Genomic DNA, 23,536 nt, shown 5'->3' with positions numbered 1-23,536 from the left:
ACTGGTGCTGGAATCAAAAGCCTTTGACTTGGTTACCTCCAGCAGCAAGTGGGAGGTTTTTGAAAGGAGTGCAGCAGGCCTAGGAGCTGTGGTTTTTTTGGAAAAAGGTTTATGCATGAAGAAGTGGCTTCTACTTCTTCATGCTACCAGACATCTTGCCTTGCAAGGGTCAGGTGTAGCTGATCCGTAGTGTGCTGTTCTGTTGAGAGGCAATAGCTCCTAGTTTCAGCTGAATTTGTGTTTGCCCACTTACCCTCTAATACGAGAAAGAAAAATGCTTCCTAATCCATCCCCATGGAAAGGCTGTCAGGCCCTGCTCTCGTCTACTCTTTGTGCCAGTGAAGTGTTGCTGTATAAGGCTTGTTGTTTGGCGTTCTGTAGAAACTGGTTCTGAATGTCCAAAGCAGTGGAATTTCATCTCCTTGAAAGTATCACAATACAGGGACTACATTTTACCTTTTCAGACATCACTTTTATTTATCCCTTTAGGGTTTGCTTTATGATGCTGCCATCTAAATACATAGAGGGATATGAAGTGGGATTCCTCTCAAGTAATTTTCATCACCTGAAGGCTGGACATCAAGTTAAAGCTCATCATCCTCAATGTTACCTCTTTTGCTAATGGCAAGAGAGGAGCCTCTCTGGGGTACCGGTCAGCCTGTGGGTGGGTCAATTGCCTGCCAGAGCCTCAGATACCTTAGGCTAAGCATGTAGCTTTTACATATCTGAAGTTACTCACTGGGGAGTTTTCAGAAACCTTTTCAAGATGGCTTTGAATCCTTCTTTCCTCTTCTTATTGCTGCTTGTGAAATGGATACCCTTGCTTGAGTTAGCATCAGTAACACCAACAACATCCTCTCTTTGGCAAGATCCTATTTTAAGCTTTTCATCAGAGGCCACAGCTATTTGTGTCATTGTCAAAACTCTTCAAAAGGTCTGGTGACATTGATGGTAGGTCTCTTAGAAGCCAAAGGTTCTGCAGTAACATAAATAGGATCAGCAGCACTAAGTGCAGGTGAAAGAAAAGCCAGCTGCACATCCTTTCTGTCTCCCTTGGCAACAACATCCTGCCAACAAAAACTGCTGCCAAGTAAAGGCTGGAAAGGAAGGGATGTGCATTTGCAAAGCTGGGGCTGGACAAGCTTTGTGTGAGGGGGGAGCTGTCAGACCAAGGAAGGCTCATACGCTTTTAAAATTATTTTTGGTTTGTTCCATGTGTTTTTGGACAAGGGAGTGCACAGAGCCTCTGTCCCCATGAAGAGTTTTCATATTATGAAATTCCAAATGAAGTCTCTGCAGTTTTGAGCCATATGTTTCCATCCATGACAGCACATAGGGAAGAAATCTGTGGTGAATTACTACTTACAGATGTGGCAAATCTTCCAGCAAAGGTTAAAATACGTGGCATGGTTCTCTTGTTACGCCAGCTGCTGCTTTGTGCTAAATCATTGTTTGAGCAGCAAGCTCTTAATCAGCCCTGAGTTCTAGAAACTGCTAAACAAGCTGATATTTGTAAGGACCAGGTTTGTGGAGTTTTTTTGTAATGCACTAAATATCTTTATCTAGAAAAACCTTCAGACAGGAAACAATAAGGGCAAAAAGTGAACTGCAAAGGGAGAAAAGGAGCATCATCACAAAAGCACAAAAATGCAAAGCAGAACTAAGGTTATTATTTGTACTCTATCTTCCCATGTCCTCATGGCTGTGAAAACAGCATTTGTGTAACTGTGGGTAAAATGGGCTTGTGATATATGCACCTGCCTAGCCTTCCTGATAGGGACTTTTGTCTCAAAAAATCAGCACTGGAGTCACTGTTGGAGGCCCTGTAGTGCTGCCAAATCTCAAACCTATTGTCACAACATCATTTCTTCCTGATTTCACCGCAGCATCAGAAAAGAAGTCTGGTGGCAATATGCTTATATCCAAGGCCTGAAAAAAAATGAGGATGTTCGCACCTGCTATGATAAGAGAGAAAAAGGAACTAGCTTTTCTCTCCAGAAAAATATTAGGAATTAATTTCATGAGGAGCCCATATCACAAACTGCTTAGGCTGTTGCAGCACCCCTGGATGCAACAGGGACTCTGAAGCAAAAACTGAGTAGTGGGGATTGCACTCTGACTCCTGGGAGATTCCCACAGCACTCTCAAGAAGCCCCCAACTTGTTGCTCTCTTAACATTTCCATGTGCCTTTTGATGGATTGGTAGTTGGCTGCACAGGGCACATTTTTGTGCTCTTCAGGCAGCATGTTCTTCCAGACACCCAGCTGTGCCAAAGAGACAGAGAGAAACAGAAAAAGAAAAGAAGAAATGGAAGAAAGGAGTCAGGATTATGGCTTTAGGAATCACAGATCTGTGGATTTCTTTATGGTTACATATAGAAATTGCCCATTCACCACTGAAGAGTGAAGAAATAAAATACGGAACATGCATTTTGATGCCAGGGAAGGAGAGAAGATAATCACTATTTCATTCCCTGTATTTTCCTCTGACAGGAATATTAATATCATTAGAGATAATTGAATGAAGTGGAAAGTCTGGTGGAGGTACAGAAGCAGGAGGTAGATCTGTAAAATCTATCCACACACAAAAAGCTGAACACTGCTCTGGAGGGAGGGCACTCAGCCTTGAAACAGGGACAGAACTGTCTCACAAGGGCGTGCAGCTGGGGTGCTTGTTGCTGTTTTGTTCCCAGAAAACGAGAACTGCCAGCAATTCTCTGGCATCTGAATAGACCCATGTCAGACAAACTGTATCTGGGCTTGATGGGATACCAAGCTGGAATACCAAGCAGCCCTTCGATCTGCTGGCGGAGAGGGAGACTGGCTCAGTAAGTAATCTTGCCTTGCAGTTGCAAAGGTACTCCATAAAGGAGTGAGCCCTCTCGCTGCACAGCCCTGCAAGACACGCCTGCCTGGGCTGTCTCTGTCCTCATTCCTCCAAACCAGTTCCAACAATAACAGCAACTCCTGCGTGCAGCTGCCTCATTAGAGAGAAGATGTATTTTTCCTTTTTCTACTGAGGGATGAATCTTCCAAATCTGTGTGATGTGAGCAGGTGAGGATGTCTGCTGACAAGTCCAAATGATATTTTCAGGTAAGTGCTTACCTAGAACAAGCAGCTACAGTCAGACTCTTTCTTTTTATTATCCTCCTCTCAGTAATTACTGTTGTCCTGGAGTCCCAGTAAGCCTTTTCACAAGCTTCAACAGCTCCAATATCTGTATATATTTAGCTGAGTAGGGGATCTGAACAATTTCTAGAGCACCTATTTCCATAATATCTGTGAGTCTCTAGCGCAGTGTGAGAATGTGGGACTTGCTCTGTGACCACACTACACTGTCCTTTTTGTATGACCCATTGTTTAACTCCCTGGAGGACCAGAAATTAATTTTAATTCAGACTCACTGTCTCGAAGTCTGTGATGTAAGTGCATCTTAAGGCAATAATAGTGTTCTGCAATAGTTTTATACTGTTAACGGACTGAGGCATCTTGCCCCATGAAAAGTGTATCTTCTGTTAATGTTGTTGCACAGGGAGTGTCAGCAAGTGCTGCTTAATTTGTGTTTGTATATGTGATTTCCAGAGCTTCTGATGATGATGTTTATGTTACTGCAAATAGAGCTGTTACTCTGTGTTTCTCATTCCCTGCATTTTACAAAATACTTTGTGTACTGAAGTTCAGGATGATCATTCCATCTAATACTTACATGGGAAAACAGACAATAACTTGTAAGTCAGTATCTGGGAGTTCTGGCATGACAAATAGACTGGCAGGGGGAAAAAATTTTCTATGCAGAGTAACCTACTTTTTCTTCCCTCTGTTCTGCCACCAGTCATGGAGATTAAATTTGCTTAACTCTTTGTTTGTACAAATGCTGCTTTATTGTGAGTGAAAATTGTATTGCTTTGACAGACTACAAAGAAGTGACCGTAGTGGAAGTAAGAATACATACTTTCTGCACAGTTTCCATCTATTAAAGATTCATTTTGCTCCCTGTAACATTTTAGGTTTGCTGAGAGACACATGAGAAGTTAATAGTGTCGAGAAGAAAGCTTTTGTTACTACAATAACATCACTGTTGCTTTGAACAGGTTTTGCACAACCTTCTCTCACTGTTAGTGAGTCAAGACGGAAGCACGGAGAGGCTTCAGCATCCCGTACTCTGCCCATGTGCACCCAAGCCTTGGGTCTGTAGATAATGGGTCCTTTGTAGGACAGCTCCCGTTGCTTCCCTTGCCCGTGGCAGTCTGAAATAATGAGTCCAGCAGTAGGTCTCTGCACAAAAAGCTCTTCCTGACTTCCTAGAGCAAAAATGTTTGCCAAGCACTGCTCAGGCTGGCTCTGTTTGTCTTGCTGCAAGGTCCAAGGTAGCAGAGGCCAGAAGGGGTCAAACACCAGACTGAGCTCATTGTGCATGTTCATTTGCTGTAGAAAATGTAAATGTGCAGCTCAAAACTTTCCACTGTATCTCTGGCAATTAGGACTTGATCCAAAGCTCAATAAAGTCATTGGGAACCTTTCCACAGGCTTTAGATCAGGAATTACGTAAGTTTGTGTTGTTTAAAGGGGGTGCCCCAGGGACGCTGAACGCATGAGCTGACTCGACAGCCGCATGCCTGCTCTGCCATGTCATGCAAAGAATGCTGTTCTAGAAGTGCCCATGAAGTGTCCCGTGCAGCACCAGGCAATGTTAACTCCTAAGTGAGACCTTTTATTGTTGTCTTGTGCCAGGACGTGGATCCTGCTGGATGCTCCTGATGTCCTGAGATAAATCAAAGAATGTTAGCTGCTGGGGCCTGAATCGATTTCTTTTTCGGTTTGGGAAGGATGCAGTTCTGCCACCTGTGTGCAAATAAAAGGGTCATGAGGAAGTTTCCAAATGGTAAAACCCTGAGGATTTCATAGTCTAGGAAAGCAAAATATTCCTAACTCTTGACTTTTCTGAGACTTGTTAAAGACATAAACCACGGTCTTTTAAAACATTTCCGTAAAGGAACTACTTTATTTTCTTCATATACACAGCTCTACACACTGTTTCTGGATTGTTCATGGGAGTGTACCATTGGAAGAAGCACTGCAGGGAGATCCTGTTGAGATTTGAACCATTGCACCATTTTGTCAGGAAGGAGTTTTTATGGCTAAATGAACATCAGCACCCTTCTGTGCACACTCTGCTGTCACTCTGCTGTGCTTCATCCTTGGGTTAATTCATGTTAATGTACTTAATATTGCCTTCCAGGTGCACTGTGCACTATGCAGGACCACAGTTCACACCATAGAGATGTCAGGTCAATCAGCCTTCTTATTAGGGTTGAATGGTTTTAATGTAGCCATAATATTAAACTCCAAAAGCATGAATTTGACACACAACATTTAAAAGACAAAGTTTGTCCCCTTCTGACTCTGAGCTCCTGTACCTTAGAAAAAACTTAATTGTGTGAACTGACCTTTGAAAATATAATTATTATTATTTGTTATAACATGCTTGCATCAGTCTATATTAACATTATGCCAGCAGATAGTAAGGACTGTCAGTCCTTACCCCAAAGGGCTCATGCTCTAACTAAGATTAACACTAAGAGTCTTAGGCAGCCAAAAAAAAGGAAGATTTTGGCAAAGAGGTGCAAGGACTGCGCTTTGAACTAACTAAGAGCATTTGCTATGTACCATGTCACATGGGATATCAAAATTTGGCCAGGGGAACCTGACAGCAACCAGAAGGTTTACTTTCAGTGTTGGTGGGATTGGGGGTGAGCTGAGGCACGGGGGTCCAGTTGACATTGTACCCACCATGGCACTTTACTCAGTGTGGGTGCATTTGTGAAGCAGAGGCAGGAACTTTGAAGGGGTTGGTCAGATCAATTTCTGTGACAAATGCCTCCTGCACCTTAGTATTGAGAATATCATTTTCCTAGGCTTAAGCCAAAGTTGCCAATAAGGGCAGTCCAATATCAGGGACTTCAGTAAAAGTCCCAGTTTGTAAGACATTGCATATCCTCAAGTGATAGAAAAATAAGTGGAAGGTCTGGGCAACCAAGTCACTGCAAATCCAGCAGGCTTAGGTGTTGATGCAGAGCATCTGAAAATACCGATTCCAGCTTTACTTTTGCTTTCCAGTTGGCTTTTAATCAATTATAAAGCAAATAAATTCTGCTTAAAAGGGCTGGCAAAACCCACTGTGAAGTCCTTATTATGAGCTGTTTCTCCCTAAATATACATCACTGGCTATTTTTACAATTATCTACTATGCTGAATATTTTTTCAGTAGTTGGGGGCATAGATTAGCTCTGGTGGTCACTGAAGGAATTACTGTGGTCCATTCAACCGGTAAAAAACCACATCCTAAGAAGCTGTAGCTTATGGGACCACGGTGGCTCTGCAGAGGCTGTTAAAGGGAGTCTGGCAGATGAGCAAAACCTGACTGCCACAGCCTGAGACAACCAAAGTCATGGGGGTTATTATTTATTGTCAGGTAAATTACTCCTGTTGTAATATTTCCTATAAATATTTATTCATACTTTACAAGCCACCTAAAGGTACTAGCAAAATGCATTTGGTTTCCCGTGCCTGACGTGTGGTGACCTGCTACCACAACAGACTGCCCAGAGAGACTATAAATCTTTATAGCAGCAAGCCTCAGATTTATCAGTATTTCAAGAAGTAGAGGTGGATATTAGGCAGGCTTTCAGCCAAAGACCCAGGTTTCTAACTCCAGGGCACAATATGCAGAAAAGCTGACAACTTCCTTATTCCTTAAGGAGTATCCTGGAGAAAAACATTAACCCAATAGAGATGTTTTGCTGTGTGTGAGGTATGAAAAAAAGAAGTTACATAAAAAACATCCAAAAATCCTAGCAGGCATTACAATCGTTACCATCTAGTATCTCATAAGATCTGCCAATACACTTTATCTTTTGTGCTCAGAACAGCAGGCCTGAAGTTTCCTGGAACATTATCTCCACACACCAAATCCAAAATAAATCGTCATCCTTTCCTCTTTGAATTTGTTTTGTGGCAGCAACTTATCTTGGCATGAAATATTAGCCATATGGACACTAGAATATCTGCTTTGACCTTGACCTCAGAATAAGTGCTGCCAAAAATGTGAGGATAACTCCTGCCTTTCATTTCCAAGAGTGATGTTCCATGAGTATAGCCCAATCCGTTCTCCTGGTTGCATCTCAGTGTACAGAATATGTGGGTTTTTTCTTTGACTAGGTGTTCTGCTAAAAGCATATTGTCTGTGGCTGGCTAGGAACTGGGAAGCAGTATCCCAGACGATGGTTTCTTTGGCAGAGATATTTATTCCAGAAATTAAAAACAAAGAGAAAGAGCTAATTTTAGCATCAGGCAATGGAAAGTGCATTACTTGTGATTGGCTCTCACTACATTATCTAGTCAGTGTTTTCATTCTCTGGATACTCTCCCAAGTAAAAGGAGGCTGCTAGGGGCAAGATAATGCAGATTTTGTTGGTTGCAGAGCTCTGCACTGTTCTGGTTCAGAAATTATGATTAGTGATCATAGTAGAATATTTAGCTGGCTAAGAGGAGCAGGTACTGCTCCTTTGGTGAGTTTTTGCTACGTGTATTACACTGTTCACAAACAGGTATGAACGATGCCCAGGACTCAGAATAAACACCTTTCATGGCACTTGCATCTGCCCCACATGCAACAGAATCCTAGGACCCAGCAGACACTTAATCAGAGATCTTTCATTTTCCCAAGTCCGTCTTCCTTTTCCGCTGTGGCCTATAACTGATATCCTCATTTATAGTGTTGAAATAAATGGTATAACAATGCTCATGGAGAAAGCTGGCAAACCAGGAAGGGTAGAGAAGATGGCAGGAAGACACTCCACAGTCTTGGCTGGAAGTTGATCATTACCCAGCTTGGAGTCCTGCTGCTTTGATGAACTCATCTCCCTGGTTTGCTAAGACTGTGACAACATCTTTCACCTCAACACCGCTGGTTGAAATTCACACTAATTCAGTGCTAATGGTGCCATCTGATGATGCTCAGTGTACTGTGCAAAATGGATTTATTCCATGTGCTTCCTAGTGGGCAGAGATCCACATTACACTTGACAGCTTCAACATATGGAAATAGTGATGTGATTGATGTGGTCCCTGCAGGTCACGCTAACTCACAGTGTATTAGCCCTGCATCCCAGGGAGGCTTATGCTACTGCAGCTGCCCACCTCCATTTTCTGAACTAGGAATAAATGAAAGAATTGATGTTCCCAGTGGTGTGAATCTGGCACCTCGTGAAACGATGTGCACTACAGAGGGAGGCAGGAAGCAAATTTCACACAGTCCAACCCCACAGCACATGTGAACCAAAGACTGGTATATGGGTGTTAAGGGCAGTTGTGTTAGATTGAATCACACTCCCCATAATCACAGTGTTTTTTAAAATGTCTGTGATAGCTATGTTTACCTGTTAATTTTTAACACTTGGAGGGACTAGATTTTCCAAAGTTGCTAAGTAGAGGACAGCATGTATAACCTAGGAAGCCCTCTCATCAGACATCCCTTCTTGACCTAGTTTTCAGCAAGGCCTAAACAGCTGCTCTCTCAAAAAACAGATTGCTTCATGGCAGCCAAGACTGGAGGCAGTCAAATTTAGGATTTTGAAACCAAAGGAGTGAGTGGACAAAGGTTCCCCAGAATGATATGGACATTTATCTGGAGACCTCCTGTCCACAATGAAAATGACGAAGTCTTTTGTTTCTACCCCTCCAGTGTAGGATGCTTTGTAGCTTCTACAGGGAAATCACCTGCCTATGGCACTTTAAAGCTGTCATGTGAGTCCATACTGCAAGCTCCTCTCTCTCTTTGCTGTAGAGATTCCCTGTAATCTTCCTGTTCCCACCTCATCACTCCCATGGCCATGGGGTCACTGCAGCTCCTGCCAATTTGCCTTTCTCTTCCTACTTTCACAGAGAAGCCAAGAAAGTTGGATGCTAACTCTTCTGTCCTTCGGCAGAACATGGAAGGTATTCCTTCCTGCCAGACATGCAAGCCATGCCATTCCCTGTCCGCTTGTCCCTCCATGGCGTCTCACCTTCTCTCTGTGTTTTTTCTTCAGGTGTTCTACTGATCTTGGCACTGACAGAAGAGCTGGTGTTTTCTGTTCAGGTACTGTCTCCCACTGTCTCCTCCTCTCAGGGCTTCCCGATGAACACTACCACTATCACAGCCATGGGAACAACACCTCACCACAAAGATCACCACACGGCAGAACCTCTTCCCACGTCTGCTCATGCCATTCCCCATCCCGTCAGCCTGGCGGAGAAAGCCCCTTTCACTGGGCAAAAGCAAGCGAGCGGCCCTCACATCGGCAAAAAGGAAGCGTATCATTTATACAATCAGAGTGCTTTGTACTCAGGACAGTCGCGCCCCAAGGGGAAAATATTCCAGGTGTTCAAAGGCAACTTCTCAGAGTCCTCAGAGCCTTACCTAAAGACGACCCTGCACTCTCCCTTTCCTACCCTGAGGAGCCCTTTCACAGACCACCCATTTCAGTCCCAGACCACAGCATCCAGTGATCCAAATGGCACGGGGCTGGCAAGAACTACACTCTCAGACCCTTCTCCCCACCACAACGCCTCCGCAACCCTTAGGGAAGCAGAGCGAGGGAACGGGGATGAGGTAGTGGTGCAGGAGGCAGATTTTACCACCACAACTGCTGGACCATCAACTGATCCTGAAGCAGTGTCGGTGCCTTTTAAACCCACCCACTACAACGTATGGGATATGCTGAGCAAAAACAACTCTTGGGTGACCTTGAATCTCAGTACAAATGTCCCTCTATTTGCTGGCCCTGGATCCGCAACAGCAGCAGCTGGTCACTCGGTTCAGACCAGCTTTGACATCAGCGTCTCCTCCCAGGCAGCGGGAAACCCCAAGGGACCTGCTCCAACGCAGCACAGCGCGGTGACTAACACGACCTTGCTAGGCAGTGCTCTCTCTGCAGCACCTGCCACGAGGTTGTCCAGCTCCATTTCCACGGCTGGCTCCACCGCCACTGGGAACTTCCTGAACAGACTGGTTCCTGCCGGGACCTGGAAACCAGGGGTGCAAGGAAACATCTCCCATGTCACCGAGGGAGACAAACCCCAGCACAGAGCAACCATCTGTCTCAGCAAAATGGACATTGCCTGGATCATTCTGGCTATCAGCGTACCTATATCCTCATGTTGTAAGTTAATTGCCACTTTATTTTGCTTTCTCTTTCCTTAAATTCAGATTTTGGTCCATGATTCAAGGACCAGCTGGAGTCCTAACAGAGGCAGGACAGCTTGAGATGGATGAGAAGCACAGGGATCACAATCACTGACCAAAGTTTGCTTAACTTCAAAATGCAGGGCTAAAATGTTACACTCAAAACATACTTGCTCTATTGCTGTTAAAAATCTTTTGGGGCCCTCCATTTGAGGGTGTAACACAAAGCTGAACAACTCTAGAAGGTGAAACAGCTTTACTCCAAGATGCGTAAGATGGTGACCAAAAACTGTACAAGTCTTTAATCTAGGAATTAATATTTGCTGCCCTGGAATTGGATTAAAAAAGCTCACTGCTAACCCAGAGGATTAATAACAGCTCGAAAGACTAATACATTAGGAAACACCAGTTTTCCAATGCAGTAAAATATTTCATTGCAGGCAGTTCCTGAAGGGTCAGATTTAGAAGCCTGGTAACCAAAGTGCTGGTTTCCTCCATTTTAATTCCAACTTTGCAGCTGCTGAGGGAACAGGAAGAGTTTGAAACCCTGGCCTTCAGACACCAGGAGTCAGCCACCTGCAGGACCAGGGAAGGTTGGGTTCCCAGAGATGGCTCAGGGTCTTATCATTTGACTCAGGTACAAAAAACACATGAGAAATTATGAGAAAGCTTATGAGTGGATGCCAGGGTGTCCCATGCTTAACTGGATTGTATCAGCAAGGTGGGACAACATACTCTCTGGGGTTTCACTGTTGCAGGGTGTGATTATTCTAATCTGTCTGGAGTGAAACAAAACCAAATATTTCCCAGTCTTTGCTGCCTGAGGAAACATAAAAGAGTAGTAGCCAACAATACTCAATATTAGTTCCGTGAATGTACTGAGGAAAAGGCTAGATGAGCTGCTGGAGTCAGTCTCACACGCAGATTGCTCCTGCCAAAAAGGACAGTGCTGCTCTCTTCTGCCCTCTCTGAGGCATAGGCATCTGATCCTGCCCCTCTACTTATGCCCGGGCCTGACCTGACGTGTTCCTGAGGCACTTTCAGATTGATAAAGTGGCCAAAAAATATTCACTTTGCTCTTTGTTACTTTCTGTCCACCCATTGAGCTGAATCAGCTCCCCACAGGGTCAGATGAGCACGAGACCTGGAGAGGATGAGGCTGCAGGGATGCAAACCTGGTGAGGGGGCCACACTAATCTTTTCAGCAGCTGCAAATTATTGGATTGGGTCAGCATATCTGTTAGACTCACACCTCTGGGACCATCAGTTCTGCTGTTGCCAACGTGATTAAAACCACAAGCAAGAACAAACATAAACAATGGGCAATCAAAGAGAAACCAAAGCAGAAGTGTGCATACATACTTCTGTGAAAGATGGAGAGGAGAAACTGGGATATGGGAAGTCCATGGTGAGAAACAGCAATATTTGATGATTTGATGAACTATGACTTGTCTATCAACCAGTAGAAATAGAGGACCAAATAAATTCTTCCAGGCATTATGTTTTGGGCCAATATTCAGAATATTCAGAAATATTCAGAATATTCAGAAATATTCAGAAAGAAAGCTGAGCTGGATAGAAAACATCCAAATACAAAATACAACACAAGCATAGGAAGCATAACCAATGTGTAAACTGGTCTGTGCCTGCAGAGTACCTGCAGGTAATAAGTAATGACAGTTATTAACAACAACAAAAACAATAATAATAATAATTTGAAGAGTCTGCTAGCAGGATTTCTAACCCACTATTCTTTAAATAGTGGTGTTAACACTTCTTGTCATATGCACCATAATGGTATGTGTTCATGTGACTGTCTATTCTGATTCTTGTATTCATAAGCTCCATTTTTTAAAAAGTCAAATGCTACTTTGAAAATTATCTGTACCAGCTCTAATGAGTGTTTCAATGATTCAAATATTTAAGTCCTTCCTTCAAGGCCGGATTTCTGAAAATGGTCTTCAGTGGGACTCTCGTTTTAAAAGATCTGGAGACCCTGAGATGTATTTCAGCGTTGAAATGAATGGTAGACAAGCATTCAAATGGGATTTTTTTGGGATCTGGCTGTAGTGCCTAGGAAATTGATTTCATCCAAAAATTATGCTGTTTAAACCATGCCATAAGAAGTGCTGTTGCACAGGCATAGGCTTTTCCTATAGAAGAAGACAAGTAAGATATAACATCCCAAAGCACTTTTACCCAAATGCGCGGGTATCAGTTGTGGCTGCACAAGGGAGGGACACTTTATTTTCTGACCCTCAGACACCCGTGTATCTTCAGGCACGGTGTGCAGTGTACAGTGTAAGGTGTACGGGATGGCCTCTGCAGTGTGGGGTGTGCGGTGTGGACGTGCGAAGGGGACTGTCGCCACCTCCCGGGCATGAGCGCTGCAGCTGAGGACAGGAGGCCCCGTACTGGCATGTGCTCCTCACTTCTGATCCAGAGGGGGCTGATGCCGGGAGAGGGATGAAGAGTACGGCTTTGTGGGTTTCATTTCATCTTCAAAGGGTGAAATTTTCTGGGAAATGCTCTCACAGCTGCTGTGGGCACAGACTGAGAAAACACCATCGTGCTCCTGCCTTGGGATGCTGAAAGATGTAGGTATCTTGGATATAGAGACTCAACTCCATGGTCTTAAATATCTGAGCTGCCCTAACAGGGAACAAGCCATGGAGAAAGTCACTGAGGACTGTGGGCTGGTGGCTCTGTGCTCAGACTGGCACCTTCAAGACTGCTGGCCAGAGTCATTGAGGGAGCCAGCGAGCCCTGAGCTGCTGCTGCAACACCTGTGAGAAAGGCTAAGGTCCAGCACCAGGCAGAGAGGCAGCCTCGAGGCAGGGAACTTAGGAATGCATCCTGGAAAGACATGGAATGAGGTGAGGAGATGCAACTCAGAGCCTATGCACAGCTGCAGAGCTGTAGGAATCTAATTAACTCAGCTCGCTCCTCCTGCTTAATGAGGAGTGCCCCTGAGCCGGTTCACCGACCTCCGGGCTGTTTTTTCCAGAGCCCTTGCAGAGCTTCACAGTGCCCAGAGCACCTCTCCTCTGCCAGAGGCTCTTGTGCCTTTCCTCATAATCCTTCCTCTGTGCGAGGAGTGGCAAAGAGGCTGGAAAAGCTTTCTTGGAGGGCTTCTGGGCACAGCTTGTGCTACCCAAAATCCTTGGAAGAGGAAACACATCATGATGCTGCAAAGACACCTCTGTCCCTCTCAGATGCGTGACACAGTAGAGCCCTACACGCTGCTTGCTGTCACACCTTTTAGTGATAGGCACCTGTTAAATTAAAATCTGAGGGCATTTTACCTTCCATAGCAGGGGAAATGACATGCTAGAGAGTGACCACAGGAGCCCTTGGCTCCTCATCTCTGCTGGAAAAAGTGCTTGGGATGCTATACTTCTCTTCACAGAGGAAAGACCCTGCTGGGGCTCCTTGATGGCTATCCCTGCTGTGGGGATTTGCATTGAAGAGCAGGAAGGAGCAGAGGGTTTGTTTGGCATCACTGTGCCCTGACATCTGAGTCCCACTGAGGAGTGGCAGGTCCCTCCAGCCATGCTGGTGGCACAGCTGAGTGGCTGTAGCACTAGCTTGAAGACCCAGGCCTCAGGAGCTCACCTGCTGAAATAAGAGATGGGATTTAGCCTCCCTGTCCTTACAGTACATATTTCTTTACAGATGCGTAGATTTCTGAGTCCCGTTGAAATCCCTTAAAGTGATAGCCAGAAAAGTAATGCTTTGAATAGGAATGCATGAGCCACATGTTCTGCATGAACCTGAGGAAATCATTTCACCTTCTGGTACCTGAGTTCCATGGCATAAATAAGGAGGGTAAAGTTGTTAATGCCATAGGAGGCCTGCAAAAATGAAGGATTCTGTATCATTGCCTCCCCAGGAAAGCAAAATCGTATATAACAGTGATGTCAGTATTTTCTGAATGTCAGAGTTCGAGTTGTTTTTGCAGTGTCCTTCAGGCAGCCTTGAACATTTTTGTGCACATGCCAATGAATTGTACATGTGTAGGTGCCTGTCACTGCAATGCAGAACAAGACACACTATGAACTCATTGTAAAACCTACCATCCCAGTCCTTGGGCTCCTAGTACTTCAGTCTCTGTAATTACAGAATGACACAATGAAACGTGGAAGAACAGAAACCTGCAAATCAGACACGCAGAAGTCAATTCATTCAGTCAGTTCTGCTGATGTGGGAAAACACGAGAGGAAGGCTGAGCCTCCAAACACAGGCATCAGCAGAACTCACAGTATATGAAGAATTGCCTTAGACCTAACCCCACTTAGCTCACATTTCATGCACTGGGACGCTTTCCAAAATTATCTCACCCACTTTCTCCATCGCAAAGCCTATGCATGTTTGCTTCCCAGTCTGAAGTGAGAAACATCCCAAGCCCTGAGTCTAATGCCCAGGTATGAACTCAGGCTGAGCTGGAAAAGAGCCTCCTCTCCAGATGTCAGTAGCTGTAGTCAATAACCAAACCCCTTGTGATACCTGTATCAGAGCTAAGTATGTACTGCTATAAATAGTAAATGAGGGAAACAGAAAGAAATATGGGAAAAGCACTATTTTAGTAATTGAGGCAAGGGTTCTGTGAAAGCTTAGTTTATGTTATGATCTGCAGGCATAGGGAGAAGTAAATGACCATCCTTCACCCTGAATATTACCTGACTTTTAAGTGCTTACAGTTTTAAGTCTATTAACACCATATTTAATGTGGGAGCTGTAGAGTGGAGGAAGGGGGCATGCAGCAGTGAAAGATTGGTAAAATATTGAAGTGAGTTGAAGGAAAAGACTGACAGAAAACTGTAGGGAGTTGTTATGATCTCATTACACTGCATTAATGAAGCTAGTGTTGAATATGGTGTATAAACCTGGTGGTTTATGTTTTTTTTTAAAAAATAAAATTGGAAGATTAGAAAAGAGCCATGCAAATTATTTAAGAGCTGATAAATGCAACGTAATTCCATCTGTGTCATGATGTCAAGAAGAGGCTGAAGCCCACAGGGGACATTTCTGATAGCATAGTGAAAGCTTTTAATAAAAAAAGGAAAAGGAGATTGAACAAGTGAGGGTGGAAGGTGGAGATTTATGCAACAAGGGGAATGTAAACATGTCTCCACAATGGAAATTAAACATTGAAACAAACTTCATGGAAATGGGACAGATATCCGGTCCCTCTGTGTCCTTTAATGAAGCTGAGTATTTTCCTAGGAGATGTGCTGTACCTGTAGCTTATGGTTAAAGTAACAGGTGAAAGTCTCCTGGTGTGCAGGTGTTATGTAGGTTCCCACCATGTTCCCACCAGCCTGTAAATCTGTGAGAATCTTATGTCTCCCATTTGTGGGCTGTATTATGTCCTGTTTCATGGGTGGGGGAACAGATAATGCAGATGTACCTTGCCTTATGGCCAGAGAGGGGCCAGAGTAAGAGCTGGAACTCATCAGCAGCTCAGCCCCTGAATATGTGAGATGACTTTTCTCCCTCCAGACTTGCAGAAGGTGAAAGAATGCGGGCTAGAAATCCCCCAAACTCCCTGAACCTCCAGTGTCTGCAAAATTGCAGAGCCCCTTGATATTTCCTAAGATGTATCATAATCTCTGTACAGAGAGCTTCAGGCTGACACAGGGACATTGCTGACATGTTCTCATGGCACTCGCTATTGACTTTAACATGGAGCAGGCAAAGGGAAAAGTCAGTTTAGCTTTTTTGACTCCCAGAAATTAACCAGAGGAGTACTTGGAAATTAGAGTTAGTCCTTTTTCTACCCAAAGGATTGGCTGTCTCTGAAACAGGTGATATATGGCAGCACTGAACTGCAGTGCTTTCTCATCCTTACAAGGATATCACATAATATACCAGGAAAGATTAGCAGGGTATTGTCACTACTGTTGGTCTCTCTTTAGCTCCGTTGTTGTCATTATTGCCATTTCTCTCTTCCAAACTATCTCCACCCTCTGTGTATTTCATCCACTTAATATGTCCTCCCTGGCAATCACTACTATCTGTCTGGAGTTTTTCTGTAATACATGTAATTCCAATCACGGGAACAAATGGATACCTAGGAGTATTGGTAAAGCTGTACCCTGTTCCAATGTTGTTCTGGAAGTGAGCAGTCCTATGTAAGCTACATTATTTTCCCTAAAATAAGCCCCAAATTTGGCATACTATTTGGTAGACGTGGCACTTAAGGACATAGTTTAGTGATGGACCTGGCAGTGTTAGGTTAATGGTTGGATTTGATGATCCTAAAGGTCTTTTCCAACTGAAGTGATTATATGATTCTATGAAAAGAGCAGTTAATATGAGATGAATAGCCACATTCCAGTCCTGCTGTCCTCCCTCTCCCTCTGAAATGAGGCCTCCTCTGCTTTGAATTGGGACAGCTTATGTAGACATCCTTCACATATTTGAGGAAGCTCAGGAACCCATTTTCCATGCTCTTCCATCCATTTGCTTGTATGTGCACTAAGGTTGGAGGCCAGGAGTGTAATTAAGGGAGGGAGTATTACCGCTGTATAACAAACATATCTGCACATGGCAAGGCCAATTCCTGCTGGGAGAAGCTGAGATCTAGCTCGACTCAGTATCACTGGCTTTCCAGCCTCTAAAACCCAAATTCAATACTTCTCTGTCAGCAGCCACAACATTTTATAAACTGTAAAACCTCAGGCTTTCAAAATATTTGCATAGAGTTGACTTAACTGGGGCTCTCATATCCCCAGACTCCTTCGGAAATGCTCTGTGCCTTAGGGATCACTTGTTGCTGGAGTACTGAAAAGCTCCAAGGGCTGTTGGCTCTCGCCAGCAGCGATGAGGACTAAATGCAGGTCCTGCTTCACTTTCTAGTCTTACCAAGCCTGCAGGCTGGACTGGGACATTGAGAGGGCAGCAGCAAAGGAGGGATAATAGATGTAGCCCTTCAGGACAGGCATTTCCCTGGGCAGGGAGAGCAGTTCTGGTGGCCCACTGGGTGCCTGCCTACAGGCACAGCAGCAGGAGTCGGGCTGTCGGCAAATGAAGCTGACCAAGACCAAAACACTGAAGTAATATGAGTCAAAGATAAGAGAAAGGTTGATTATGACCTGCTTTTCTGAAACATGCAGGAACAGTGTGGGAGATTTTTCCATCAGTTTCAGAAGAAGATTTACAGCATGAGCCCATCTTTCCCTTTGAATGAGACATAAACTGCCTGAACTGAAATCCATTAATTTTTTTTCTTAATATCTTATTCTTTTGTTTTAAATAGAGCTCTAGCCTTGCACTTTTGTATTGCTATTTTGTGCGAGTAGATGGGATAAGAAATTATCCCATGGCACATGGGTAGCAGCAATGTTTGTCAAAACATACATAGCAGCTGTGACTTCTCTGCAGTTTTTTCTTTCCTCTGGGCTGTAATTCTAATACATAATTTTACCTGTAGCTGAGGAAATAATATATTTTTCTGCTTCATGAATATTTTCCCTCTTCTACCATGAGGGCTTTAGAAATGATGGAGTGATTTTACAGCAGGGCATTCCCTATTTCACAGGGTACAAATCAAAGTACATGTGGAGCTACCTGTCTGTCTAAATCACATACATTACAAGCACAACTGGTGGATTAATTCCACAGGTGTAAGAGAAACAGACAGAGCTTATACATTACTGCTCTGAGCAAACCCTTGTGAGCTCCTCAGCTTCTGCCTGAGCAAGGACCAGTGGGAGCAGTAAGTCTGTTACAAGGGGTTTGCCCAGCCCCCGTAAAATTGCAAAGATTACCCATCTGAATTGCAACAGAGATGATTAAACCAGAAGCAATTCCAGAAAATAACACTCAACCAGCTTTGTGTTTTTCTGCCTGCTGGGCATTACCCTAGCATTTCTGGAGTCCGGGTGTGCCTGTGGCCTTGAGACCAGACAGACAGTTATATCAACAAGTTTCACTTGCTGGTCACTTTGTCTTGCCTAATTGCTCTAAGTTCAGATATTTCAAATTGCAGAAGTTTAAGTGTGCTCTGCAGATAAGAAAAAAAGCCAAGCTCAGACACCCCCAGTGTCCAGGCAAATGTGGTGAACAGGCTATGCTTGTCTGTTGATCCCACATCCTGATACAGATGATGGAGACAGGCAGGAAAACTCCAACTCTGGAGTTGATGCTGTCCTGGAAGCAAAAGCTACATGAGACAGATGCTGGAGGGGATCTTCACACTACCTGACCACTGTCTCATCCTGCCCAGGAGCCTATCTGTTCCTCTTACTGGTTGCTGATGTGTTGGAGCATGGTCAGAAAGCACCCTAAATCCAAGTTATGAATGGCAGGCAACAGAGGCAGGGATCAGTGGCATTTCAGGATAGAAGCTTTTGGTATTGAAGACATGCAGCTACGAGCACTTGTGGATTTGCTCTTCAAGCTAGGACAGGTGTCTCTCAGTGCCCACTTGCTAATGTGCTCATAACTGCAGCCTCTGAACACACCAGAAGAAGAAAAGATCTGCACAGAGATGTCCTTGCAGTCCCTGAGGAATGCCCTCTCTCCTAAAGGGTCTGTAAATCCCTGCTTAGGTATTAAAATGCCATCAGGTACACCACCAAAGCTTTTCATTTATCAGGCAGCCACATCTTCAATATTATAAACTCACATCAAAAAGAAAGTACAAACTGCATATTCTGTCAAGCCCAAAGCCTCATCTGCTTGGCCTGAATTCACATAATTGTGTGGGGTTTGTTAGGAGAGATCTGACTGAGAGTGAAGCGTATGAATGGAGGTCACCAGCCCTCTTCTTAAGTAACACAAATCCGTGGTACTGATGAGTCCTTATTGAAAGAAAATAACCACATTTTTTACATGTTCCTATTGACAGCAGTTCTGCTGACAGTGTGCTGCATGAGGAGGAAGAAAAAGACATCTAACCCAGAAAACAACCTGAGCTATTGGAATAATGCCATTACTATGGACTACTTCAACAGGCATGCTGTTGAGTTACCGAGAGAGATCCAGTCACTGGAGACTTCAGAGGTACCTTGCTTGCAGAACTGGTGTCTAAAAACTGTAACTGAAGCCATGCCGGGAGGAGGGGAGAGGAAGTCATATTAATAAAGCCTTGAAATCCCTGTGCATATTTGGGGAACAGCTTTTTGAGAAGGACTCACTCTTACACATGTATAAGATGGGACAAATATGTCAGCAAAATTGGATTACCATCCTATTCCCAGCCACTGCGGATATGTTCCATATTGCTGTGTAGTGATGAGTGTTAACCACCTCTAGGTGAATTTGTTCCTGGGTTTCTCTTCCTTGTGAGCCCATGGCCAATGTCTAGCCATACCATGACTGCTTAAGGAAGGCCCTTTGGGCTGTGTGGTGACTGACAGTCAATCTATTGTGCATGTCCCACATGGCATCAGAGAAAGGGGGCTGGTGGGAGTTAATAACACAAATTTAATGTATTTATATCTCAGGAGCTGCCTATAACTTCTCAAATACCAGCTCAGGGAGTGAGTGTTCCCAGTATATAAGCAATCAGAGCATCAGTATGTGGGAGTGTGTAATGGTGGTATATGCTCATTAGCCTTTACCAAAGGGATCTGACTGGTTCAGTGGGATTATTCACATATGGACAGATAATGCAGCTGATAGAAATGTATTCCCTGGCCTTAGGGATAGAGAAGGATAATTCAGTTTAGTTCAAAGGTATTTAAAACAGTGGAGAGTTCTGGTTAATGCTAGAGTGATTTTCAGATCATCTAGCTGACTAACCCGTCTGATGAAATTTAAAAAAAAAAAAAAGTTTAGAAAGGAACCTCTGAGATGTGATTAGACAAACGCTCACAGTCACTTCATTAACCCTCATTTGTTGGCAATCATGTTGCTTAGGCTAAGGCAGGACCTGGTCTGTACTTAACCAGAATCAAATGACAGGCCTATTCACATACAGGATGGTCTCCAATAGCTGTCATCTGAGTTATTAATACCTGATCAGAACACGACTGAACTGGGGCATGCTTGGGTGGCTTGGAACTGTATATGTGGCTTTCTGAGCTTAAAAAGAAGCTGAAAAAGCATCTTTGAGGAGTCAAGCCTAGCTGAGAGGCAGGAAACTTTCAATGAGTCACAAAAGTGAAAATCCAAGAAATGTGAAAGCTCAAGGTCTGCTAAGGGACTGGAAGTTTGGTGCATCTGACTTCTGGGTCCCCAGAGTGAGGCAGAGTCAGCCTGACTATCAGAGGAGCTCTTCACAAACAGCTCCTCCTGCCTGAAGAAGGGTAAAATCAGCTCACCAAACTTAGGTCTTCAGAGTCAGAGCCCACAAAATTCAAGCGCCTTTGAGGGATGGGGAGGATTGCCCTGTGTGCTAGTGGAGGGCAAGGGGTGTGAAGTACTCAATCTGCTTCTCTTTTTCCGCCAGGATCACCTCTCTGAGCCACGCTCCCCTGCCAATGGTGACTACCGCGACAGCGGGATGGTCCTCGTGAACCCTTTCTGTCAAGAAACTCTATTTGTGGGACATGAACAAGTCTCTGAAATATGACCCCACAGCTTCCCGCATATTGCAGTTTCATCTCTACTGTCTCCAAATTATAAATAAATATATATATTATAAATATAACCTTTGTGTAACCCTGAATTACAAGAAATGTTTTCAGCTTTTCTTTTCTTCCTCAGAATTGTCAGACCCTTTTTTATAAGTGTGGTAAAACTTTACAGAACAAACTGTGGCTTTATAAAATAAAGGTATTTCTAAGCAAAACACCTGTCCAATGGACTGTTTGCTTCACTGTCATTTACAAACTGCTGCTAAATATACTTGGTCTGGAAAAATACTGTGTAAGGCTGCTTTTGGTGCCAGCAGCATGTGTTGGGTACAGCATCCTGCATCCTACATGACATTGCTGAGCCTGAGCATAAGCATTCCTGCTCAGTGAGTGTCCCCTCTCCTACTGTAAAAGGACTTCAATCACTCATTTTCTTTATGCTGCCAAGTTAGAATACAAACCAGACAGGACCGGCGCAGTTGCCAGAAGCAGTCCATATGGCTCGTGTGCCAGTCTTCTATCCTTTGCATGACTCCAGTACTCCCCGAGCACTGACTGCAATGAGCCCTTCATTGTTCCCCTTCCAGCTTGAGCTCCAAAACACTTTTACAAGAGCAAGGACAAGAATGACCCTTTTTTCCTGCATAAATATTTTAGCCACACTACATGTTGGATTCATAGTTGCTCCACTTCAGCCCAAAAAGTCTGGAATTATTTCCTGCAGATCAAGCAGCCTCAAAAGAAGGTATATAGAGTGTTCCCTTCAAAGGAACAGAAAATTCCTTCAAATTTATCAGAAATCTTGAAATCTTGTGACTAGGGACTCCCACCAATTGAATTCTATGGCTTTGACCACATTTCCACTTCCCCACTGTTTTATTTACCTTGTCTGCTCAGACTGCTTGTGCCACTGAATCGAGTTTCCTCGTACCTTCTTCTCTCTGAGACATTCCTTCCCCCCTTAAGAAGGAAAGACACGGTGTTTCAGAGCAAAATGGCATTTCTGTCCTACCCAGTTAAGTGTTAGATTGCAGGCTCTAGTAGTGTTGGAGGAATAGTAAAGGTGAATGAAGCTTAAATGATGGATTAAAAATAGGTTATTACAAGGTGAGGCTAATATGGAACATGGAATGACCTTGCCCAAATCGATGCTCTCTCTTTGAGTAACCCAGAACTGTTACCATGGGACCAATTTTCAGTTTTGCCTCTCAAATTGCTTTTTGATATCATTCAGCAAGTGAAATGATCTCCATCCTTTGAAGTCTCATCCTCCTTCTCTCCACCTCTGGCCATGCGTGCTGGTAGATTATTTTCTACCTTCACTCCTTACTTCATCAGGATCAGGCTGTGAGGCAACTGGGAGTTTACCCCTGCTGCTCAGGTTTATCACTTGGTTGCATGAAAGGGAAGTTTGAGCAGGACAGGGTTAGTGTAGCATCATTAACCATATGCCGTGTTCCAGGTGAGCCACAGCTGATACCAGAAAAGGGAATTCTAGCAGTGGCACATCTGGTCCAGCTGTTCCCACCTGCAGAGAGTGTCTCAGTGGCTGCTGTTAGTCAGAGCAACATGACAACTTTACTAAATGATGGCTGGAATCAGACCAAGACATGGGTCAGGGGGCCATAGAGGCATACTTGTCCCCCCCTTTCTCCCTGTTCCACATGTGCACTTCAGCTGTGCTGAAGCACAAACCTGAATGTGGACTATAGGCTTCCTAAAATCAGAAAACTGTAGTGTTATAGGGGCTCTCCTGGATATTCGATTTTCTGTTCAGCATCAGACAGTAACGTAGGGCTTCCCTATGAGGTGACTGGGGCAGGCAGGAAGACATGGCTGTGTACAGACATGGATAGGCACTTTGGGAATATATCTTTTCACCGTGGGATAAACACTATGCAATATGATATCTGTGATCCTCATGATCAATTAGTAAATGGTCTCCTGGAACTCAGTAGTTGATAGGACAGCAGAAGCTTCCTGACTGTCTTTTCAAGAGCAAAAACAATCCCACGAGGATCTTAATTTCTTTTTCAAGAGGTAGGTAGAAACAGAGAACAAGTTTACAGAGAACTAAATTCAAATTTGGGAAAAAAAGTCCGTATTCTTACGTTTGTTTTCTGTACATGGTATTACTTTTACAAGGCAGATTTTCTAATTTGATACAGAGCACATAAACTGAAAATAATGTGGAAGAAATACTGGAGGATTCTTCTCATTTAGCCAGTGAAGTTTGCTTGGTAATCGAAAGGAAGAATACCTAAACTAGCCAAAAGTACGTGCAAAGCTGAGAGATGCTGTGCTATTCCCAGTCTTCACACAACGTGGAAATGGTGACCTGACTGTAGACAGTCTTGCAATTCTCAAACTTAAACAAGTGAAACAAACTCAGCCAGCAACCCAGCGAGCCAGGATTAGGCACCAGTGGAAGACAGGAATTTCTGATTGTATCCCGTCTCGCCAAAGATTCACCGCTGCCCCTGTAAAAACCTACTCTGCATTAGGGCAATGCCCAACATCAGCACATTACAATCATTCCCACAAAGATGCGCACATGGTAATCCTACACTGGAATGGCATCCTGGCTGTGAAGCATCCCTGTGTGTAGGTAGAAAAAGCTAGACGTAACATTGTATTGTCAAGGATCCCACTGTACCATGAACATATATACCTATAAACTATCCACTTGATCATAGTTGCTAAAGAACAGTGACGTAAAAAGAAGAGCAGGGGAAATCTCTCCTGCAGTAAGTCTCTAGGATTGTTCTGTCCTTTTCTTTCGTT

At 44.0% G+C, this 23,536-nt stretch overlaps 1 protein-coding gene across 5 annotated transcripts in view; it reads left to right on the top strand.

Annotated features, from left to right (window-relative positions):
• The window catches only part of TMEM108 (transmembrane protein 108), a 163,382-nt gene extending 142,413 nt beyond the window's left edge, over nucleotides 1–20,969 (top strand). For 3 of the 5 annotated variants that reach the window (XM_018075867.3, XM_018075868.3, XM_018075870.3), the window contains 3 exons: nucleotides 9,091–10,203; nucleotides 19,081–19,235; nucleotides 20,626–20,969. In XM_018075867.3, the coding sequence (XP_017931356.1) occupies nucleotides 9,091–10,203; nucleotides 19,081–19,235; nucleotides 20,626–20,748 (1,391 nt within the window). In that variant the 3' untranslated portion in view covers nucleotides 20,749–20,969. Of the gene's footprint in view, nucleotides 1–2,936; nucleotides 3,095–9,090; nucleotides 10,204–19,080; nucleotides 19,236–20,625 lie in introns of those variants that run through there. The other 2 variants (XM_008929563.4, XM_018075869.3) reach the window with 2 other exon arrangements.
• Nucleotides 20,970–23,536: the final 2,567 nt, after the last annotated feature.

Source organism: Manacus vitellinus, unplaced genomic scaffold (assembly GCF_001715985.3).
Source record: "Manacus vitellinus isolate BGI_N305 unplaced genomic scaffold, ASM171598v3 scaffold_3_pilon, whole genome shotgun sequence".
NCBI lineage: Eukaryota > Metazoa > Chordata > Aves > Passeriformes > Pipridae > Manacus > Manacus vitellinus.
Note: the sequence above shows the minus strand (reverse complement) of the source record. Positions and strands in the feature narration are given on the sequence as shown.